General features: G+C 35.7%; 1 protein-coding gene across 5 annotated transcripts in view; it reads right to left on the bottom strand.

The window, feature by feature from the left end:
* Positions 1-243: 243 nt before the first annotated feature.
* Positions 244-17,397, bottom strand: part of fgfr1a (fibroblast growth factor receptor 1a) — a 40,529-nt gene continuing 23,375 nt past the window's right edge. The window contains exons 7-18 of one of the 5 annotated variants that reach the window (XM_026269675.1): positions 16,301-16,491; positions 14,999-15,146; positions 10,921-11,117; positions 8,972-9,117; positions 8,724-8,845; positions 7,124-7,234; positions 5,646-5,836; positions 5,418-5,540; positions 4,230-4,300; positions 4,010-4,147; positions 3,821-3,926; positions 244-2,108 (exon numbers count right to left, since the gene is read on the bottom strand). In XM_026269675.1, coding sequence (XP_026125460.1) covers positions 1,929-2,108; positions 3,821-3,926; positions 4,010-4,147; positions 4,230-4,300; positions 5,418-5,540; positions 5,646-5,836; positions 7,124-7,234; positions 8,724-8,845; positions 8,972-9,117; positions 10,921-11,117; positions 14,999-15,146; positions 16,301-16,491 — 1,724 coding nt within the window. In that variant the 3' untranslated portion in view covers positions 244-1,928. Of the gene's footprint in view, positions 2,109-3,820; positions 3,927-4,009; positions 4,148-4,229; positions 4,301-5,417; positions 5,541-5,645; positions 5,837-7,123; positions 7,235-8,723; positions 8,846-8,971; positions 9,118-10,920; positions 11,118-13,539; positions 13,685-14,998; positions 15,147-16,300; positions 16,492-17,397 lie in introns of all 5 variants that reach the window. The other 4 variants (XM_026269677.1, XM_026269678.1, XM_026269676.1 and 1 more) reach the window with 4 other exon arrangements.

Consider the following 17,397-nt stretch of genomic DNA (forward strand, 5'->3'; position numbering starts at 1 on the left):
GACACCCCGGCTTTAAGGTGTTCTTGTTGCAAGAGACAAATGTTTTATGGTATATTTCTACCAACCACATCTGCTTTTTTATTTATGTTTTTACTGTAAATTTCACTTCACAGAAAAGAGCAGCATTTACATTGTGTCTAACCTATGTTTCTTCCAAGAAACTATGAAATGATATGAAGTTGAGTAAACCATGACCTTGGAGTCACCCACTTTCAACTCAGAATAAGAATTCCACACAAGCAGTTGCATATAAAATAAAAGCTGATACATTTATTGATGCATTTGAGCCATAAATTTGGTGTGGTTGAAACCACAATGCAACACTCCCAATCATAATTGCAAGCCTTTGAAGAAAACAGACGTACAACCAGTGTTTCACAAGTCCATATCCGCTGACCCACGCTGCGTCTCAGAACAAAACAATGTTCTGCTAATTAATATTTACTGCAACCGTCCCATAAACATGACAAACAGTGTTAAATTTAAACTTGCTGTATACTTCAACTACATTTTCAGCCGTATAAATCAAAGCTGGTACTTTTGCCTTGGCTGCAGGAGCGTGAGCTGGTAGTAGGCATCAGGGTTCACAAGTGCACAATGTGATGCATCAGCCGCTGGCAGGGAGCCAGTCGCCACGGTAACAGTGTCACCCGTCTGATGCATTTGTAGCATAGCACCTCGCTAGGAAGGGCCATTCACACCGCTATAAATAAAACACTAACGGCTACGCTCGGCTTTTACACTGTAAGCTATGCATTATAATATTTAATCATCCCTACTAACCTGCGGTAAATGAGAGAGTCAGTTTCACTGTAAACACCATTCGCGTTGTAAACTCATCAGCAAGAGTGATATTTACAAGGTTCTTTATGTGGCATGAAAGCTTTCGTGACAGCATTTTATTGTACGACATTTTTGTAGAGTAACACAAGCGATCTGTTGATCTTACCCACATTTGACCATTGTTTTAATGCACAGTCATCTCATTACATGAAACTAAACATTTATAGCTTCTCTCTGAGGTACATTTTAGGTGATTTATATATTTGTGTTCATCGAGAATTAAATTCTTTCCTATGATCTTTCCAAAAATGCACCGACTTGTTACAGACTTGCTTAAGACGCGAAGAAGAGAACCTTTTCAATACATATATTATATAATAGCTTAAGTCTGACGCTGTACTGAGTGTACCATCAGGAAGATAGCAGCAGTTTTGAGCCACTTCTGCCAAGCTGCATCAACGAGAGAGGACAACAACAACAACAACAAGAAACAAAACTGGCCATCTATCAGCTCTTAATAATATAATTTCATCTACAATTCTCCTGGACGTTTTTCGCAGTCCCTTTCAAAAGAGCTACACTTCAAAAAGTTCTACATAAACTCATCCGGGTACAAAAGGCAACAAATAGTGTAATAAAAATAAGGGTAGAGTGTAAATATATAGTCATATTTATACATTTCTAGATGTATTTACAAGAAAGGCTGTCAGTCAGATCATCTGTCTGCCCGTTGTTAAAATACATTCGGGCAGAGCATTTAGTGGGATACATTTTCTTATGAATTTGGTCAAAAGAAAAGTCCTTCTTGATAATAAACACTCCCAACAGCCATCATTCGGTTCCTCAATTGAAAACAAGGTTTTCTGTATTTTAGATGGCGGGAGGACATTTCATATTGATGAGTCTTGAGAAACACGCGTGTACCACTTTCTGCTCAAGTGCGCTGTAGCTTTATAGCAACAACAGGTAATGGGGTCAGTGAAGGCCCAGTTTGTTCTCTTCCAGCGGTGAAACTAGCGTCCATGCCAAGCTCTTCAGCTCTTGGCCGCTCTGTAGTGTGCTATGTGGCAAAGCATGGTCTCCTAGGGTTCGTGAGCCGAGTCCGGCCAGGTAGCACACTGGAGAGGAACTGACGGTGAGGGAGCTCAGCGCTTTTTGAACGCCACTCCACGGTTGGGATGAGGAGGGAATTTGGGCAGGCAGGGCTCATCAGCGCCGGGGTCATGGGAGAACACCGAGTCTTCACCGGAAGAGCACGTCGAGCTGCGTGTGTCGGGGAAATTTGGAGAAAACTGGTCCAGAGACACAGACAGGTCCAGATACTCCTGAAAACGTAAAATACCCAGATCATTTATTACTGTTGTTAATACAAACACAAATCATTGATATTATTATTGGTCACACTTTATTTTAAGATCCAATTCTCACTAAACAAAACATTAACTCTGACTTTTCAATAAACTCCTAATATGCTGCTTATTAATAGATAGTAAGGTAGTTGTTAAGTGTAGGTATTGGGTAGAGTTAGGGATGTGGAATATGGTCATATGTGCTCTAAGTACTAATAAACAGACTATATGCTAATAATAGGCATGTTAGCATGCCAAACTAGCTAATAATGAGAATAGGTGCTACCTTTTTATTAATGTTTTATGCCAATTTATTATTATTGCCTATTACTTATATTATTAGATAATTTATTTTTATTATTACCATTGATGATTATTAGTAGTAGTGGTTATTTAATAATAACTATTAGTATTAACAAATTCTATGTTATTGTTATTACATTTATTATTTTAAGTTAGCATTTGATCATTTAATTATTATTACTGACTATTAATATTATTAATTAGGGATGTTCATTTCGTTTATTTTTCCTAACTTACAATCAACGCTCATTAACCGATTGTTAACCGTTAACCAACAAGATTATTTTAAATTAGAAATTAATGAAATAAAGTGTCTGTGACCCGTTAAAAATACTAACATTTGTTTTCCCGGGGATTCATTTTACATGCGCAAAAAGCAGCAATCAGAACACGAGGATTCACATGCATCATATCACGCACCTGCAGTGCTTCTGCGAAATAAATAATCCTATACGAGAAATAGATTTTTATTTAAATAGTCCTAATAAATTAAGAAAATTAACAAAAAACTCATTTTCGGTTCATTTTTGTGCTAAGCAAAAGGAAACCGAGGGCAGAAAGCGACATCCTATTTTTATTTAGGCTTATTTGTGAGGGGAACTAATAGCATACCTATGTTTACAGTGTTTATTATAATGTTTATAAACATTTCGGGTCAGCATTTAGGCCTATTTCGGAATAAAATAATACATTAAAATATGACTTCTTATTTTTTCTCAAAAAAAAAAAAAAAAAAAAAAAAAAAAAATTAACCATGCAGCAAATCTTTTTAAATATTTTTATAAATAACTGAACATAAATAAATAAATGACTTTTTAAGCTGTTTAACATTGTATAAATCGGTCAAAATTCTTAATGGTCGGTTAACAGTAAACTGGTTAAAATGAAAATCCCTATTATGAATTTCTGAATTACTCCAATACAAATGCTAATTATTATTTTTATTAATACTACTACTACTGAAGAACAACACATTTTTGTTGTTGTTATTTGTTAATATTTTCTATTAAGCTATTATTATTTGAGCATGTATTAATATACGCTTATTATTAATTATTATTAATAATAATAGTCATAATAAATATGATTATTATTAGATCATTTATTTGTATTTATTTGTATTATTTGATGTTCAAATTAGTATTTTCATTATCATTGACCAATTATTGTAATTATTAATTACTGAATAATAATATGCTTTATTATATTATTTAGTATATTTATTATTTAATATTTCTATGCTGTTATGCAAGGTCACAATTACATTTTATTAGGAGAAAAAAGGTTTTTTGAAGCACAGTTATAATGCCGTATAAAAATCATTGGACTATTAAACTAATCATGGATTATTAAACTGTTTTGATGTAGCTTCAGCGAGGGCTCACCTCATTGGACGTCATAGAGAGGGTGCGGTCTAGGTCCTCCACCAGCTGTTTGAACGTGGGTCTCTGAGATGGGACGGCATGCCAGCAATCTCTCATCATCATATACCTGCAAAAGGTATACAGGTTTAAAAACTGAAATAAGGAACCCCTCCCATCATGACAGAAGATACAGCATTAAAACAGTCCTACAGTTCATGGGTACACGTGGAGGGGCGGTCCATGCGGTGGCCTTCCTTTAGCAGTTTGAAGAGTTCCTCAACAGGGACACCTGGATATGGTGACCCGCCAAGAGTAAAGATCTCCCACAGCAACACCCCAAAAGACCACCTTAGATACAATGGACGACCATTAATGACAGACAGATGCATTTTGTATGCGATTGAGTTTGACAGAATATATTGAGACGTACACGTCACTCTGATGGGTGTAAATGCGGTCGAACAGGGCTTCAGGTGCCATCCATTTCACTGGTAAACGACCCTGTGGAAACACAAGCACTTCATTCACTTAATCATCAGCTGTTTAATCAAGAACTGAGATTTCTGCTTGTGACAAATGCTGCCTTCAAATCCTGCTGGGAAGAAACTGTAATTAGTTTTGCTTGTGAAGCATCTCATTTGTCTATTATTCTTCTGTACGATCTTTGGCGCATAACTCGTCATGCGCCATTTGTCACAGACCCACAAATTAGGCGGAGAGGTGTGCTATGACTTTTATAAGCGATTGGGCCTACAATGTTTGAACAGTGGGGTATAAGTTGTACCCTTGGGGTGCAAGAGCCCTCCAAAATTGGGCAACAGACATACTATGGTGAGCATGTGTATTTCCTACAATGGTAACTTGCGTAGGAATTTTACATTACACACGATTCTGGATCAAACTGTCATTTATACATGGGTGGGACTCTCAGATTCCAGGACATGGGGGATCCAGACTCTCAGGATCATCATGAAGCTATCAAGCCAAGCCCTAGCAACCATTTACAGCACCCTAGCAACCCAAACCTAAAGAGGCATATCTTCAAATCTGAATGTCATAGAGGCATGGGAGTTGCTTTATATCATTTATACTGGCAAGCAGCCTTAGGAATATCATAATTGGCAGCTGCCAAACCACTCCCTAACAACCAACCCGAGTACCCTAGCAACCATTTAGCATGGCAAACATCTCTGCATTAGAACATCATATAGACATGGGGGTTGGCTCTTTTGACTCATGCTAGCAAACAGGACTCCCAACATGCCACACATGCTAGCATGCTAATAGCAATTAGCTTAGTGTTCAAATGTGCTAAAGTAATCCTACCTAATTGACAAAACATGATTTAAAAAAAACACGCTAGTAACTGCACAGTGCTGAGTTTTGCCACAGCAAGCACCACTCCCATTTACGTCTGAAAATGTATCTAGTTATGATTCAACGTCGATGTTCAAAGAAAATCTAATTGCCAAGAATAATCTTATAAAGTATAATATTTCAGACAAGCAGCAGCTGCTAGAACAGGTTCATAATACTTTAAACAGCAATCAAAGACCAAATTAACATGATTTTATTTTTAATAAAGCGACTTTGCTTATGTCTAAGTCCAAAATCTTACATTGGTGGTCTTCTTGTAGTAATCAATATGATGGATGTCTCTAGCCAGGCCGAAGTCTGCTATCTTCATAACGTTATCTTCAGTTACCAGGACATTACGGGCAGCCAAGTCTCTATGAATACACTACAGCAGAGAAAACATGCATGCTTTAATTAATCAAGGACATAATTAATCCAAGACATATGTTAATTTGACTGATATGAGAACAAAAGCATTTGAGACCCCCACCTTCTTGGATGCGAGGTATTCCATGCCCCGTGCCACCTGGTAGGCGCAGGACACCAGGTCTTTGACTGACATGTTCTCCACAGGCACCTGGTCAGGGTTGTAGCAGTACTCCATCCCAGGAGGACGACGCACACGCAGATACTCCCGAAGATTGCCCTTTGAAGCAAACTCCACAATGACGTAAAGTGGACCTGACAATAGAGATATGAAACATTTCAGTCACATGTAGAAATATAACACATAATACAAATACTCATTAAGGTGTCTAGAGAGCAGCTTACTGGAAAGCCATTATAATGCCAGTATTTCTATCATACAACATAATGACAGCAAATGTGATTTAAATAAACATGTATTTTACACCTTTTCTTTTTTTAAAGTCTCTTATGCTCATGAATGCTGCATTTATTTAAATTGCATTTTTTTATATTATTACAATTTAAAATAATATTTTTCTATTTAATATATATATATATATATATATATATATATATATATATATATATATATATATATATATATATATATATATATTATGTTGCAGAATTTTCAGCATAATTACTCCAGTCTTCAGTGTCACATGAACCTTCAGAAATTATTCTAATATGACGATTTGATGCTCAAAGAATCTTATTGTCAATAAAAAAATAAAAAAAAACAGTTGTGTGGCTTCATGTTTATGTGGAAATGTGACAGATATTTTTCAGGATTCTTGGAATCAAATGTTTAAAAGAAATCTCTCTTTTTTAATTTCTTTCTTTTTTTAATAAAAGCCTTTTCTGTCACTTTTGATCAATTATATTTATCCTTGCTGAATAATAATAATAATAAAAAAATATTCCAAAAAAAAAAAAAAGTTTTGAAAGTTTTAAACGGTGTTTTTATTGTTAACCAAAACTATTAGAAACATTTCTTTTTCAATTATAAAGCCAAAATAAATAAAATACAAAAACCTTTTAAAAAATGTTTACAAAAATGCTGCTTTGGTAAAACGTCAGTTACAAAGGTGACGAAAACTTAAAAATGAAATATAAAAAGACATATAAAACAAAACATAAACTCATAAGAAAAATACTAAAATTAAACTGAAAATATATTTCAAAATATTAACAAATACTATAACAGTACATAATACAAAAAATTCTAAATAATGCAAACAAACAACAAAAATACTAACAGTACTTAATTCATGAAACAAAAAAGAATATATATATATATATATATTATACAGCCTTGAAGAGGCTGCTGTTTTTAATCTAGGATTTACAAATGATTCAATAAGGAAGCTGGGTTAAATTTATCTAGCATATACAATCACAATAGCTGGACTGATAACAACATCCTGTCCTTTTGAAGGCAAAAAGCAGCGTGCCTTACAAATTGATCTTGAAATATGAAATGATATACGTCCGTATCTCTAAACGTCTCCATCTGCCCACCAGTCTCCCTCCCTCCTTCCTAATTCCTCCTTCACTCACCATCTTGTGTGCAGGCCCCCAGCAAGTTGATGATGTTCTTGTGTTTGCCAATAATCTTCATCATTTCCATCTCGGAGATGAGGTCTGACAGGTCCTTCTCTGTGGCGTCGGCTATAAAAGCAATATTGATGAACACACATATATTTTAGTATGACAGGTCACGAAACCTTCAGCCTGTTAGCTGTGAGGGTCACACGGACCGTGCAGACGGGACATTTTATTTATGCTTTCCTTTTTCATTTATTTCTGATGTCGACTTGAAATCAACTTAACAGTCTGCAACATTTAATTTGCATAATTTGATGCATTTTCCAGTATTTTATTGATAGATAATCATGTAGAGCTACACTTGATTTTAGTGGGAAAAAAATGTTATAACTGGGATTTTTTATAAAGTAATGCGCATTGATGGATTGTGTACAACAAGTCCAGGAGCATTTATTATTTTTGTTCAGGGTAATTCAGTTTGCTAAAATTTATAATGGTGTTGAGAAAAATACTGTCTATGTATGATGAATAGTAAGTGCGTCAGATGTTAACTAAGAGAATGAATCAAATGGATAATGAGAGTTTGGGAGTTTGTTTGAGTTTGTTTTGCCAATTTATCTACAGAATCAATTCATAAGAGTCATTTATTTGTGAATCAGCCAACGCAAATAGGACATTTGATTCATTATGTAGCAGTGCTATAGAATCAGTGATGCAGTGCAGTGTTTTTATTGTTAATTAAAAACTAAAACCATTGGACATATTATGAAGCTGTAAATAAAGCTGAAATGAAATGTAAACATTGGGATAAAAACCTAAACTTAAAAAGAAATGAAAAAAAAAAGAAGTACAAAAAAAATATATATTATAAAAAGTATGTTTTTATATATCTATATAATAGCAACATTATATATCAAGGCTGTCAGTGGATTATTTTTTTTTTAATTAATTCTGCGATTAATTAATCTTGTTAAACTAAATATAGTTGTGAAAATACACCCAAAAGATCATTTAAAACTATTATTGTATATAAAAAAAGACAAAAGCACATAAAATTTGAAAAAATGAAATGAAAACTGAAAATATTAAATAAAAGCTAATCCAAAATATGAATAGGCCGAAGTATATTTAAAATATTTATATAAAATAACAAAGTTCAAAAGTAACAATATAATTATGTTAATATAATAATATCATGTATACCATCATAATTAATTATACTATTATTACATATTCTGTTAATTATTATCATTCTTATAGTATATAATTTATACTAAACAACACTAAAAAATACTAGTAATTAATGCTAAAAATGATATTAGTTCAGAAACCTGCACACACAGAGTGTCTGAGTGTTTGCGAGCATTCATTCTCCGAGGAGAGGATGGGAAACAGACAGTCTGGATCAGAATAAACAGCTGTTTTGTATGGTATGTGACACAAGAGCTCGCTTAACATGCTTCAGGGTCAAGGTGAAATACAGACGAACGCTCAGCAGACCATCAGATTCCTCGTGAGATACTGAAATCAAAGATTGCTGGGGTACTTCCGTTTTTTAAAACACACACACACACACAACCGTCAGCTAACAACGGTGGCAGAAAAGACTTACATTTGAGCATCTTGACAGCCACTTTGGTGATACGACTGGGTTTGTCTTTATCCATCCCGACAGCCTCAGCCATCATCACCTGCCCGAAGCAGCCCTCGCCAAGTGGCTTCCCAAGAACCAACCTGACACACACACACACACAATATTAATCACTGTTGAATAGCAAACATTTCTTCAGGCCATTTGAGCATTTTTATGAATCAGCTGGTCAACAAATGTTGAGTACTCTGTGTGTATGTGTGTGTTACCTGTCTCTGGCCACCTCCCAGCGAGGGTCCTGGGGCAGTTCATATTCGGAGACCCCTGAGAGCATAGGGGATCCACTGGAGGACAGACGCGAGGGCCGGACCAGCATCCCACCTGAGTGCATAGATGAGCTGGAGTCCACAGACACCTGCACGGAAACACTTATAAATTACTCTCCGTACAAGACAGCAACAGAAAAGAACATTTGAAGACTCATGTGTGTGTATGTGAGTTACTAGCTCAAGAGGCTCCTACAGATGCTGATGCAGAAATATGAAAAGTTCTCAAAGAAAAGAGAAGTACGCAATCAAAACCCCAAATTTAACAATCAACTCAACAAGAAGGTAAAAGTTTGCCATTTAAGGCAAACATAAAACCTTGAGGAAAACTTTTTTTTTCTTTTTTTTTTACAATGTAAATACAATATACAAAAATAAATGTACACATTGAGATTTTTTTTAAGCTTTTAAAAAAACATGGTCATATTTACTGATTGCAGGTTTCACAAAACATTCAAGTTTGTCACAGAGGACTCTGCTAGGTTTGAGAGGGACTTTAAACATCACTGTGGGGAAAGTCCAATAAATTCAGTAGGAATCTACATGATCTGGAGTTTCATATGATAATTTTCCCATGCAGGTTTCACAGCGGGTTCAAGTTGGTCACGCCGTTTCACTGCTGCCTGGTTTGAAAGTAATGTATACATCACTAGAGCATTGACAGTAACCTTGAGTTTAAATGAAAGATTTTATTAAAAGCCATATGAAAGCTTTATTTCATCAGGAATCCATGATCTGAATATTTGTAAATAATTTCCCCATGCAGATTTCACAAAAGGCTCAAGTCTTTTCTGTAGGAATCCACGTGAATTTTGCATGATGAAGCAATTTCACAATGAGTTCAAGTTGGTCATGCAGTTCAGTGCTGCTTGGTTTGAAAATGCTTCATACATCAAAACACAAAAAAATTAATAAATAAAAATTGTGAATGTACCTTAAAGCTGCAGTAGGTAACATTTGTAAAAATATTTTTTTTTTACATATTTGTGAAACCTGTCATTATGTCCTGACAGTAGAATATGAGACAGATAATCTGTGAAAAAATCAAGCTCCTCTGGCTCCTCCCAGTTACTGACCGCTCCCGGTAAGAAACAACCAATCAGAGCTGCGGTCCGTAACTTTGTTTGTGTTCAAAATGTAGAAAAATGTATATAATAAGCGAGTACACCGTGAATCCATTTTCCAAAACCGTGTTTTTAGCTTGTCCTGAACCACTAGGGTGCACCTATAATAAGTGTTTATATTCAGACTATTTTAGATTGCTTCGGGGGAACCGCGGCGGAGTAACCCAGTACCTTTGTGATTCTTCATAGACATAAACAGAGAGAAGTAGTTCAGGCTACGATGTTCTTCCGCAAGACACAATCAGTTCTGTTTATTAACCACTAGAGCGTCAAAAGTTACCTACCGCAGCTTTAAGGAACAGAGCAACACTTTAGTTTAGGGATCAATTCTCACTATTAACTAGTTACTCATTAGCATGCATATTACTAGCATATTTGTTGTTTATTAGTACTCATATAGCACATTTTAATGCCTTATTCTGCACGGCCATATTTTATATCCCTTAAAACTTACCTAAACTTAACAACTACCTTAACTAACGATTAATCTGTTGTATATAAGGAGTTTACAGAGGCAAAAGTAATTTTACTAATAGTTAGTTCATAGTGAGAATTGTTCTTTACACTAAAGTGCGACCAGGATTTTATTTAATGGAAACCCTCTGACAGAATTTTCATTGCTTAACATTCTAATTAAATATCTTAAAACTGGCTCTAGATAACCCGTGTTACAACACATGTTCAACAGTAGCATTAACAGGAGAAGAAGCTGTTGAAATGAGAGGTTTGTGTTTAGTGGTAAAGAGATCAAACCCCCTATCTACTTTCTGTTACCTGTCTGCGCAGCGGGATGCTCTTGGCCAGCTTGTGGACGGCCAGCTGGCTGTTGAAGTCACTTTTCTTGGCCGAGCTGTGCATTTTGGCCAGCACGGCAATCACTACCATCACACAGATGAGGAAGAAGCCCACGCAGTAGATCAGCACCTCCAGGTAGGTCTGGTTCGGCAGTGGAGTCGGAGGAATGGCTGTATTATGAAAGACGGGAGCAATGCAAGGTGGCAGAAGAGAAGGGAATGAGCTTTCTGAATGCTCAAGGAATGATGATGATGTGTTTACCTTTGTGTATTAAAAATGAGAAATTAAGTCTATACATGTGCAAACTGCTCAAGAATCTGTACCAGCAGAGCTTGAATCTTTGACAATCACTGCAACTGACTTAATGCCTTAATGTTTTTGGGATTTATTAAATTACACAACTCATTGCACAAATTATTTATTGCAATTCTGAGTTTATATCTTGCAATTTTCAAGAAGCAAGGTAAAATCTTGTTTTTCTTTCCTGGAGCTTAGCAAAAGGTCAGTTGGAAAGGATATTTTGAACTGTGACCTAATGGTCAGCTTGTGTAGCAGATATTTTTTTTCATAAACCTGAATATACAGCACAGACACACTGATCCACACACATACATGCACAAAACAAACCAAAAATCCTCTTAAAACAATTCTGGAGATGGCGTCGTTCACGTGAGTGGCGCACTGCAGTGGACACAAACTCCTATTGTAGCATGATAATTACTTCTTTCATGGATCGGGTTTCATGGCACATTCTTCTGCTTATGTGACTAGCAGGAGAAGGAAACCACTGCTCATGATACTTGGCAGCTCTCGCTTCGAGATTAGGCCAAAAAATTGCCTCGTGTAAACTCATATGAGACATTAAATTTGCAACACAAATACAAATGTAAATTGAGAGTAATGGCTTATCTGGATGGGGAGACAAAATCTGAGCGGGTATGCATTTCAGTATAAATGGAGAGCTAGGTTATGAGGGTAAGATTACATGAGAAGTCTGGCTGATACAGATATTTCCTATGCTATTCGGTTGGTGTTTGTCTGCCCCAAGGCTCGGGTTCATAATGCTGGGTTTCTTTTACACAATTCATGCACACAAAAGATGTTTTTGTATCATGTATACATTTCACACAGCACACAACAATACACATGCATTGACAGATCACTTCTCTTTGACTTCTCTTTTAATAACTAAATGAACAATCAAATATGAATATTGTGGTGTGAACATGAAGCTCAAATGCTAAAGTTATTGAATTTACAAAAATGGGCTTTGTAATAAGACTTAAGCCCACAATTCGCTGACTGCAACATGCAAGAAGACCAACATTCAACCGTGAGAATTAAATTCCATTCTCAAGTGTCGAATGTATTTAAGACTGACAAGCATCTTGATAAATTGAATCTACTTAAATAGATTTAAAACAGATCCACCCTCTGAGTGAGGCATTTATCAAACCAGAGCCAAAGAGGAAATGATGTCGGCATAGCCTTTATGCTTAGAATCATGCTCTTTGCGATGCTTGTCCAGTGTTTAGGCAAACAGAAATGTTAATTGGAAACAGGTTAATCTTGAAAAACTAGGAAAAGTGTTTTATACTATAAAAGTTTATAATGGAAACAAAGCTTCGCCAAACCCCAAGCCTCAACAAGTCATCTGTTCTCGGTTGTTATTTGTTATGTTTTACATAACTTATTTTGCAGTTAAATTACAGTTTCTGACGTACTTTGATTCTACATATAGGCAGAACATGTTGTACTACAACTAGGTACTAAACCTAACCTTAACTCATATGAAATCCAAGTGGTGAACATTAGTATTTCTGTAAGTACATGTACTTTAAAATAAAAAGCAATTTCTCTTTACCAATGCCAGTTGGCTATGAATTTTTTTTTCCACAATTGAATAAATAACATGGAGTTACCAATAAAAAGCAAGCCACCCACTTTAAAGCAATCCATTAGAATGAAACTGCTTTAATGAGTCCACTGTTACAGTCATAAACCATTTTCTTGGTGCACCTCTAAAAAGTTAAGTTTTACTCTAGAGATTGTGGGATGTTTGGCTTCACTCTGATTCCATTTTTCATGTCATTTTGACATGCTTCGACTGACATTTTGAGTGTCAGTCAACACCCAGATGAATAAAAAAAAACACAAAGCAGACACAAAGGGGTTGAAGAATGGTGCGGTTCACAAAGAATAGGTTTGCATTGTTACTTGCTACAAAACCACAGCATTACTTGTAATGAAAGTAAACATAAGTGTAAATATTTACTAGCTCTAAGTATAATGGTTTGCTTTTTTATTGCGTTTTTGTCAAATTGACTGAACGCGAATCATATTTATGAAAAGTGAGTCTATGTGCTAAAACAGAGTAGGGTTATTTTGTGGTCTAGCTAAGTCAATTTTAACAGAGCATGGGAGTCAAAAACACTACTTTGTGCTTTCCATCAAGTCAAACCTTTGAACAAATGATTGTATGATTTTATGAAGACACAATGCAGTGATGACACCGAATTCAACCCACAGTGTGAACTGCCGCTGTTAAAAAGAGAGAAGAAACCAGCAACCAAAAGAAGCACCACAAGATACCTTTATAGACAGTCAACCATGCAGTGTGATGGGAGTGGCCGATAGAGTTTCCAGCCAAGCAGGTGTACTCTCCAGCATCCTCTAAAGACACATTCCTGAGATGCAGTACCTCCATCTCCTTATCCGTGGTGTTGACGCCTGCCGTCTATAGAGAAAAGAACCACAGGATGAAGCCGTAGAGCTCCGGGAAAACCCATTAGAGTTGAGAGAGAGAGGTTTTGGATAAAGAGCAGTGAAGAGAAAGGCGTTGAAGAAACACCCTTCAGCACCCATAAAGAAATCAGGACTGCTCTCTGATTGGATCCTTCGATGACCCTGCTGACAGATGGTTATGGTTAGATGAGAACGAAGCACATGGCTTCACCTGCTAGAGACCCAACACCTGGAGATGAGGGTGACGTCCACCCTCCAGAGTCCACATGCACAAGACGGGCCACATGGAACATCACCCAGCAGAGACTCTCACATACTCACATATTCAGAAAAGGAAGCAAAAAGGGATTTGAAAGGTCTGTTAAAGAACGTGTGACAAAGAAAGAGTCAGGATGCCAAAGGTACTGAAACGATACTAAAGTACCGATTGAATTTGCTATCCAAGTGGTCAACACATCCAGAAAACACTGGGAGGCTCTATTTTAAAAATTGTGGCCATCTTCAGAAGTGATTACTATTGGCCAGATAATATAAAACAAAGAACACGAAAAATAAAATTATTTTTTTTCGATGGATGTGGACTGTTTAAAAGGTTTCTCCTCACTTTTCTGCAAAGGAGTGCAGAAAGCAGGAATTATTATTTTTGCAGTTACTTTTTTTCCATAATGCAAAAGCAATGTAATGTTAAATTGTATCATTTCTTCACATTTCAAAAAGTATACTTGAAAGGTTGTTAAATATATCCAGACTATATGCGTTCCCTAGAATTATGAGATTTATATTAATATTTGAAGTGAATTTTTACTGTATTATTTTATTGTATTAATACAATGTTTTTCAATTGTGGCAACCCAATGAGGAAGAAAGAGATTGTAGAATTTAATTATGAAAGCAAAGAAAAAGTGGAGTCAGGTAGAGAATAAGCCCTTGAGCGAGCTGAAGGAATTTAGACGGGAACATTCCCAAGGTGCCACTGAAATGCTTTTGAAGTGCAAGAGAGCGCAAGTAATCTTCAGAGGGCATGAAACACACCCTTATTAGGAGGGCAAAGTGTTGCACAAAGATGGAGAGAAGGAAACATCCAGTGTAAACAAAAGCCAAAATACTTCCAGTTGCTCTGCTGGGATTTTCCATGGCGTCATTTAAGGCACCACAGGAAAAAAGAAAAATAAAGAGCGACGAAGTGAGAAGATGTGTCGCAGTCACCTAAAAGCCTTATAACCGCTGTCTCTACCTCCATCTAACTGTGTATGACTGCCTCTTTCGGCATGATCTCTGAATCTCTGCAGCAGGAGTCATGTGTTACCTTGCAAGTGTTTAACGACGGTGAGCCATGCTGATTGGTTGGCTTGGCCTATATAATTGGCCACTTTACATATATACTCCCCACTTTCTTCTTCTGTCACGTTGTACAGCGTCAAGACCTGCGTGTCCGAGCTGTTGACCCCAGAGTGCTGCGGAGGTCAAACATAGGTCAGAGGTCAAGCACAAAGTCAAACATTGAGGTCACTCAGATCCCAGCCGTCTTTAAAGGACAACACCTTATGAAATACATTCTGACAGTCTGCCAAGAACATGGCTCATATTTCCCCCAAAAGCTGTTAGTCCTGCTCCATTTGCTCAGGTGCTCGGTCCATAGAGGTGAAGAAATATGTTGAAAGTTCATTTAAAAAAGGCGTGGTCAAAATGTTTTGGACACAGATGTTTAACAGCAACAGAAAAGCTAAAGATCTGAAATTTGTATTTACAAAGAATGTTCCTGTGACAACATCAATTACCTCAAAAAATAAACATAAAAAATAAAAAAGCTTATACACAATTGGAAATTAGTTTATGTTTGATTCATAGACTTCAATTGGAAAACTAACAAAACTAAACTAAGTATTAAAAGCTGTATTTTCAATAATTTAAATATAGCTGAAATTAAAGATGGAATAAACGGAAACATATTTCAGTTTATTGCTAAGTTAACATTTCAAAATGTTGTTTTTATGCACTAAAAATACTAAAATAAAAAAATAAGCTAAATAGAAACGTTAAACGTTAAAAGTTAAAATAAAAACTGAAAATATAAAAACAAAAATTAATTCAAAATATTAATACTACTACAATAGTATATAAATAACAGTACAATAACACTGATGAAGGGTGAATTGAAATAATAATTGCAGATAAAATATGGTAAACCCTTGAGGTGTTACTATGTAAATAATTAACATTTATATAAAAAAAAATACAAATAATAATAATTTGCCAGCCACTTACCGGATCATCATTTCATTTGGTAGCACTGGGCAGTTTTGAGTAATATGCCTTATATTTATAGATATATTTATATATATATATCACACACACACATATACACACACACACACACACACATCTTCTTTGCTTGTGTGTTTGATCCAGAGATTCTGTGCTCATTAACAAGATGTGCAATAGCACCTCTTCATGTATAACAGTGAAAACATGGAAAGCTGGAATATTCTGTCAATGGCACGGTAGCATCATCTCATAAACGTTGTGAAATTCCATTAACGGCAAGGTAAGAATTAAATGGAAGCACTTTAATCAAACATTTAGGTTGACTGGTTAAATGGATTTTTACCTTTAAGATCCGAACAAATGGCAGTCCGTCAGGGCCGAATCTACTGCCATTAACCTCAATGTGTTTCAGCCACTGGATGTGTGGCTGAGGATCGCTGAAGACTTTACACTCAAACTCCACGTCACTCCCCACCACCACTGTCCGGTTAGCAGGCAGCCCCGCCTGGAGAATCGGCCTGTGAGGTGAACGCTCTGAATAAAACACACAAACACACTGCACTCAGTTAGTGTTGTTGAAATGACCCCATTAACATAAAAACAGATTTTGAATCATTTTCTCCTCTTAAAGAAATGAAAATTGGAATCTACATTACAGCAAACGGGATATAGAACAGATATTTAATAAACACTAATGTCATAAATCCAGCAGGAAGCAGGATTATATTAATATTATTATAATTGCTATAATTTGGGGGAAATGTTATTTTAAGCCACAGCCCATCTCTCAGGCCTTGTGACTAAAAGTCACAGTCCAAAGGTGTCCAAACTTTTACAACACTGCTTTAAAAAAAAAAAAAATAGTTGATTTAACTTTAAATGTTCATGGTGCCTTACACTTAGTCAACTCAAATATAAGTTTTCCCTTAGTACAAATTAAAATTTTAAGATGACTTTACAGACCCTTTTTATTTTTTAATTAAGCAACATTATTATTATTATTATTATTTGTACAATTTGTTCTTGACTGTATTATGTTAAATTGAATGCATCTTATTTTCTCCTACATTTAAATAACACTAAAAATATGTTAAAACAAATATGAAATTAGAAATAAAGATAAGCTTCAACAGTAGATTTTTTGTGATAGCATGGTAGACCAAATCAAAAGACATCCATGGGCCAACTACTGCCCACAGGTCTTGGTTTGGGCATCTTTGTTGTAGTTGGTACAATGCAAATCTGACTTTCAAAAACTACAATTCTTAATTAAAAAATACATTACTCAATCTATGTGGCTGCACAATAATAATACAATCAGCATTGACTACACCCCTTACATGCATTCTTTTGCTCTTCATTTTGTGGTACTATGAAAAAAAATATATTTAAATGAACTTGCCCGATAAGTCCATTTCTTTTCCAAATCTAAATCATGCA

The sequence above is a fragment of the Carassius auratus genome, chromosome 8 (genome assembly GCF_003368295.1).
Source record: "Carassius auratus strain Wakin chromosome 8, ASM336829v1, whole genome shotgun sequence".
In the NCBI taxonomy this organism is placed as follows: domain Eukaryota; kingdom Metazoa; phylum Chordata; class Actinopteri; order Cypriniformes; family Cyprinidae; genus Carassius; species Carassius auratus.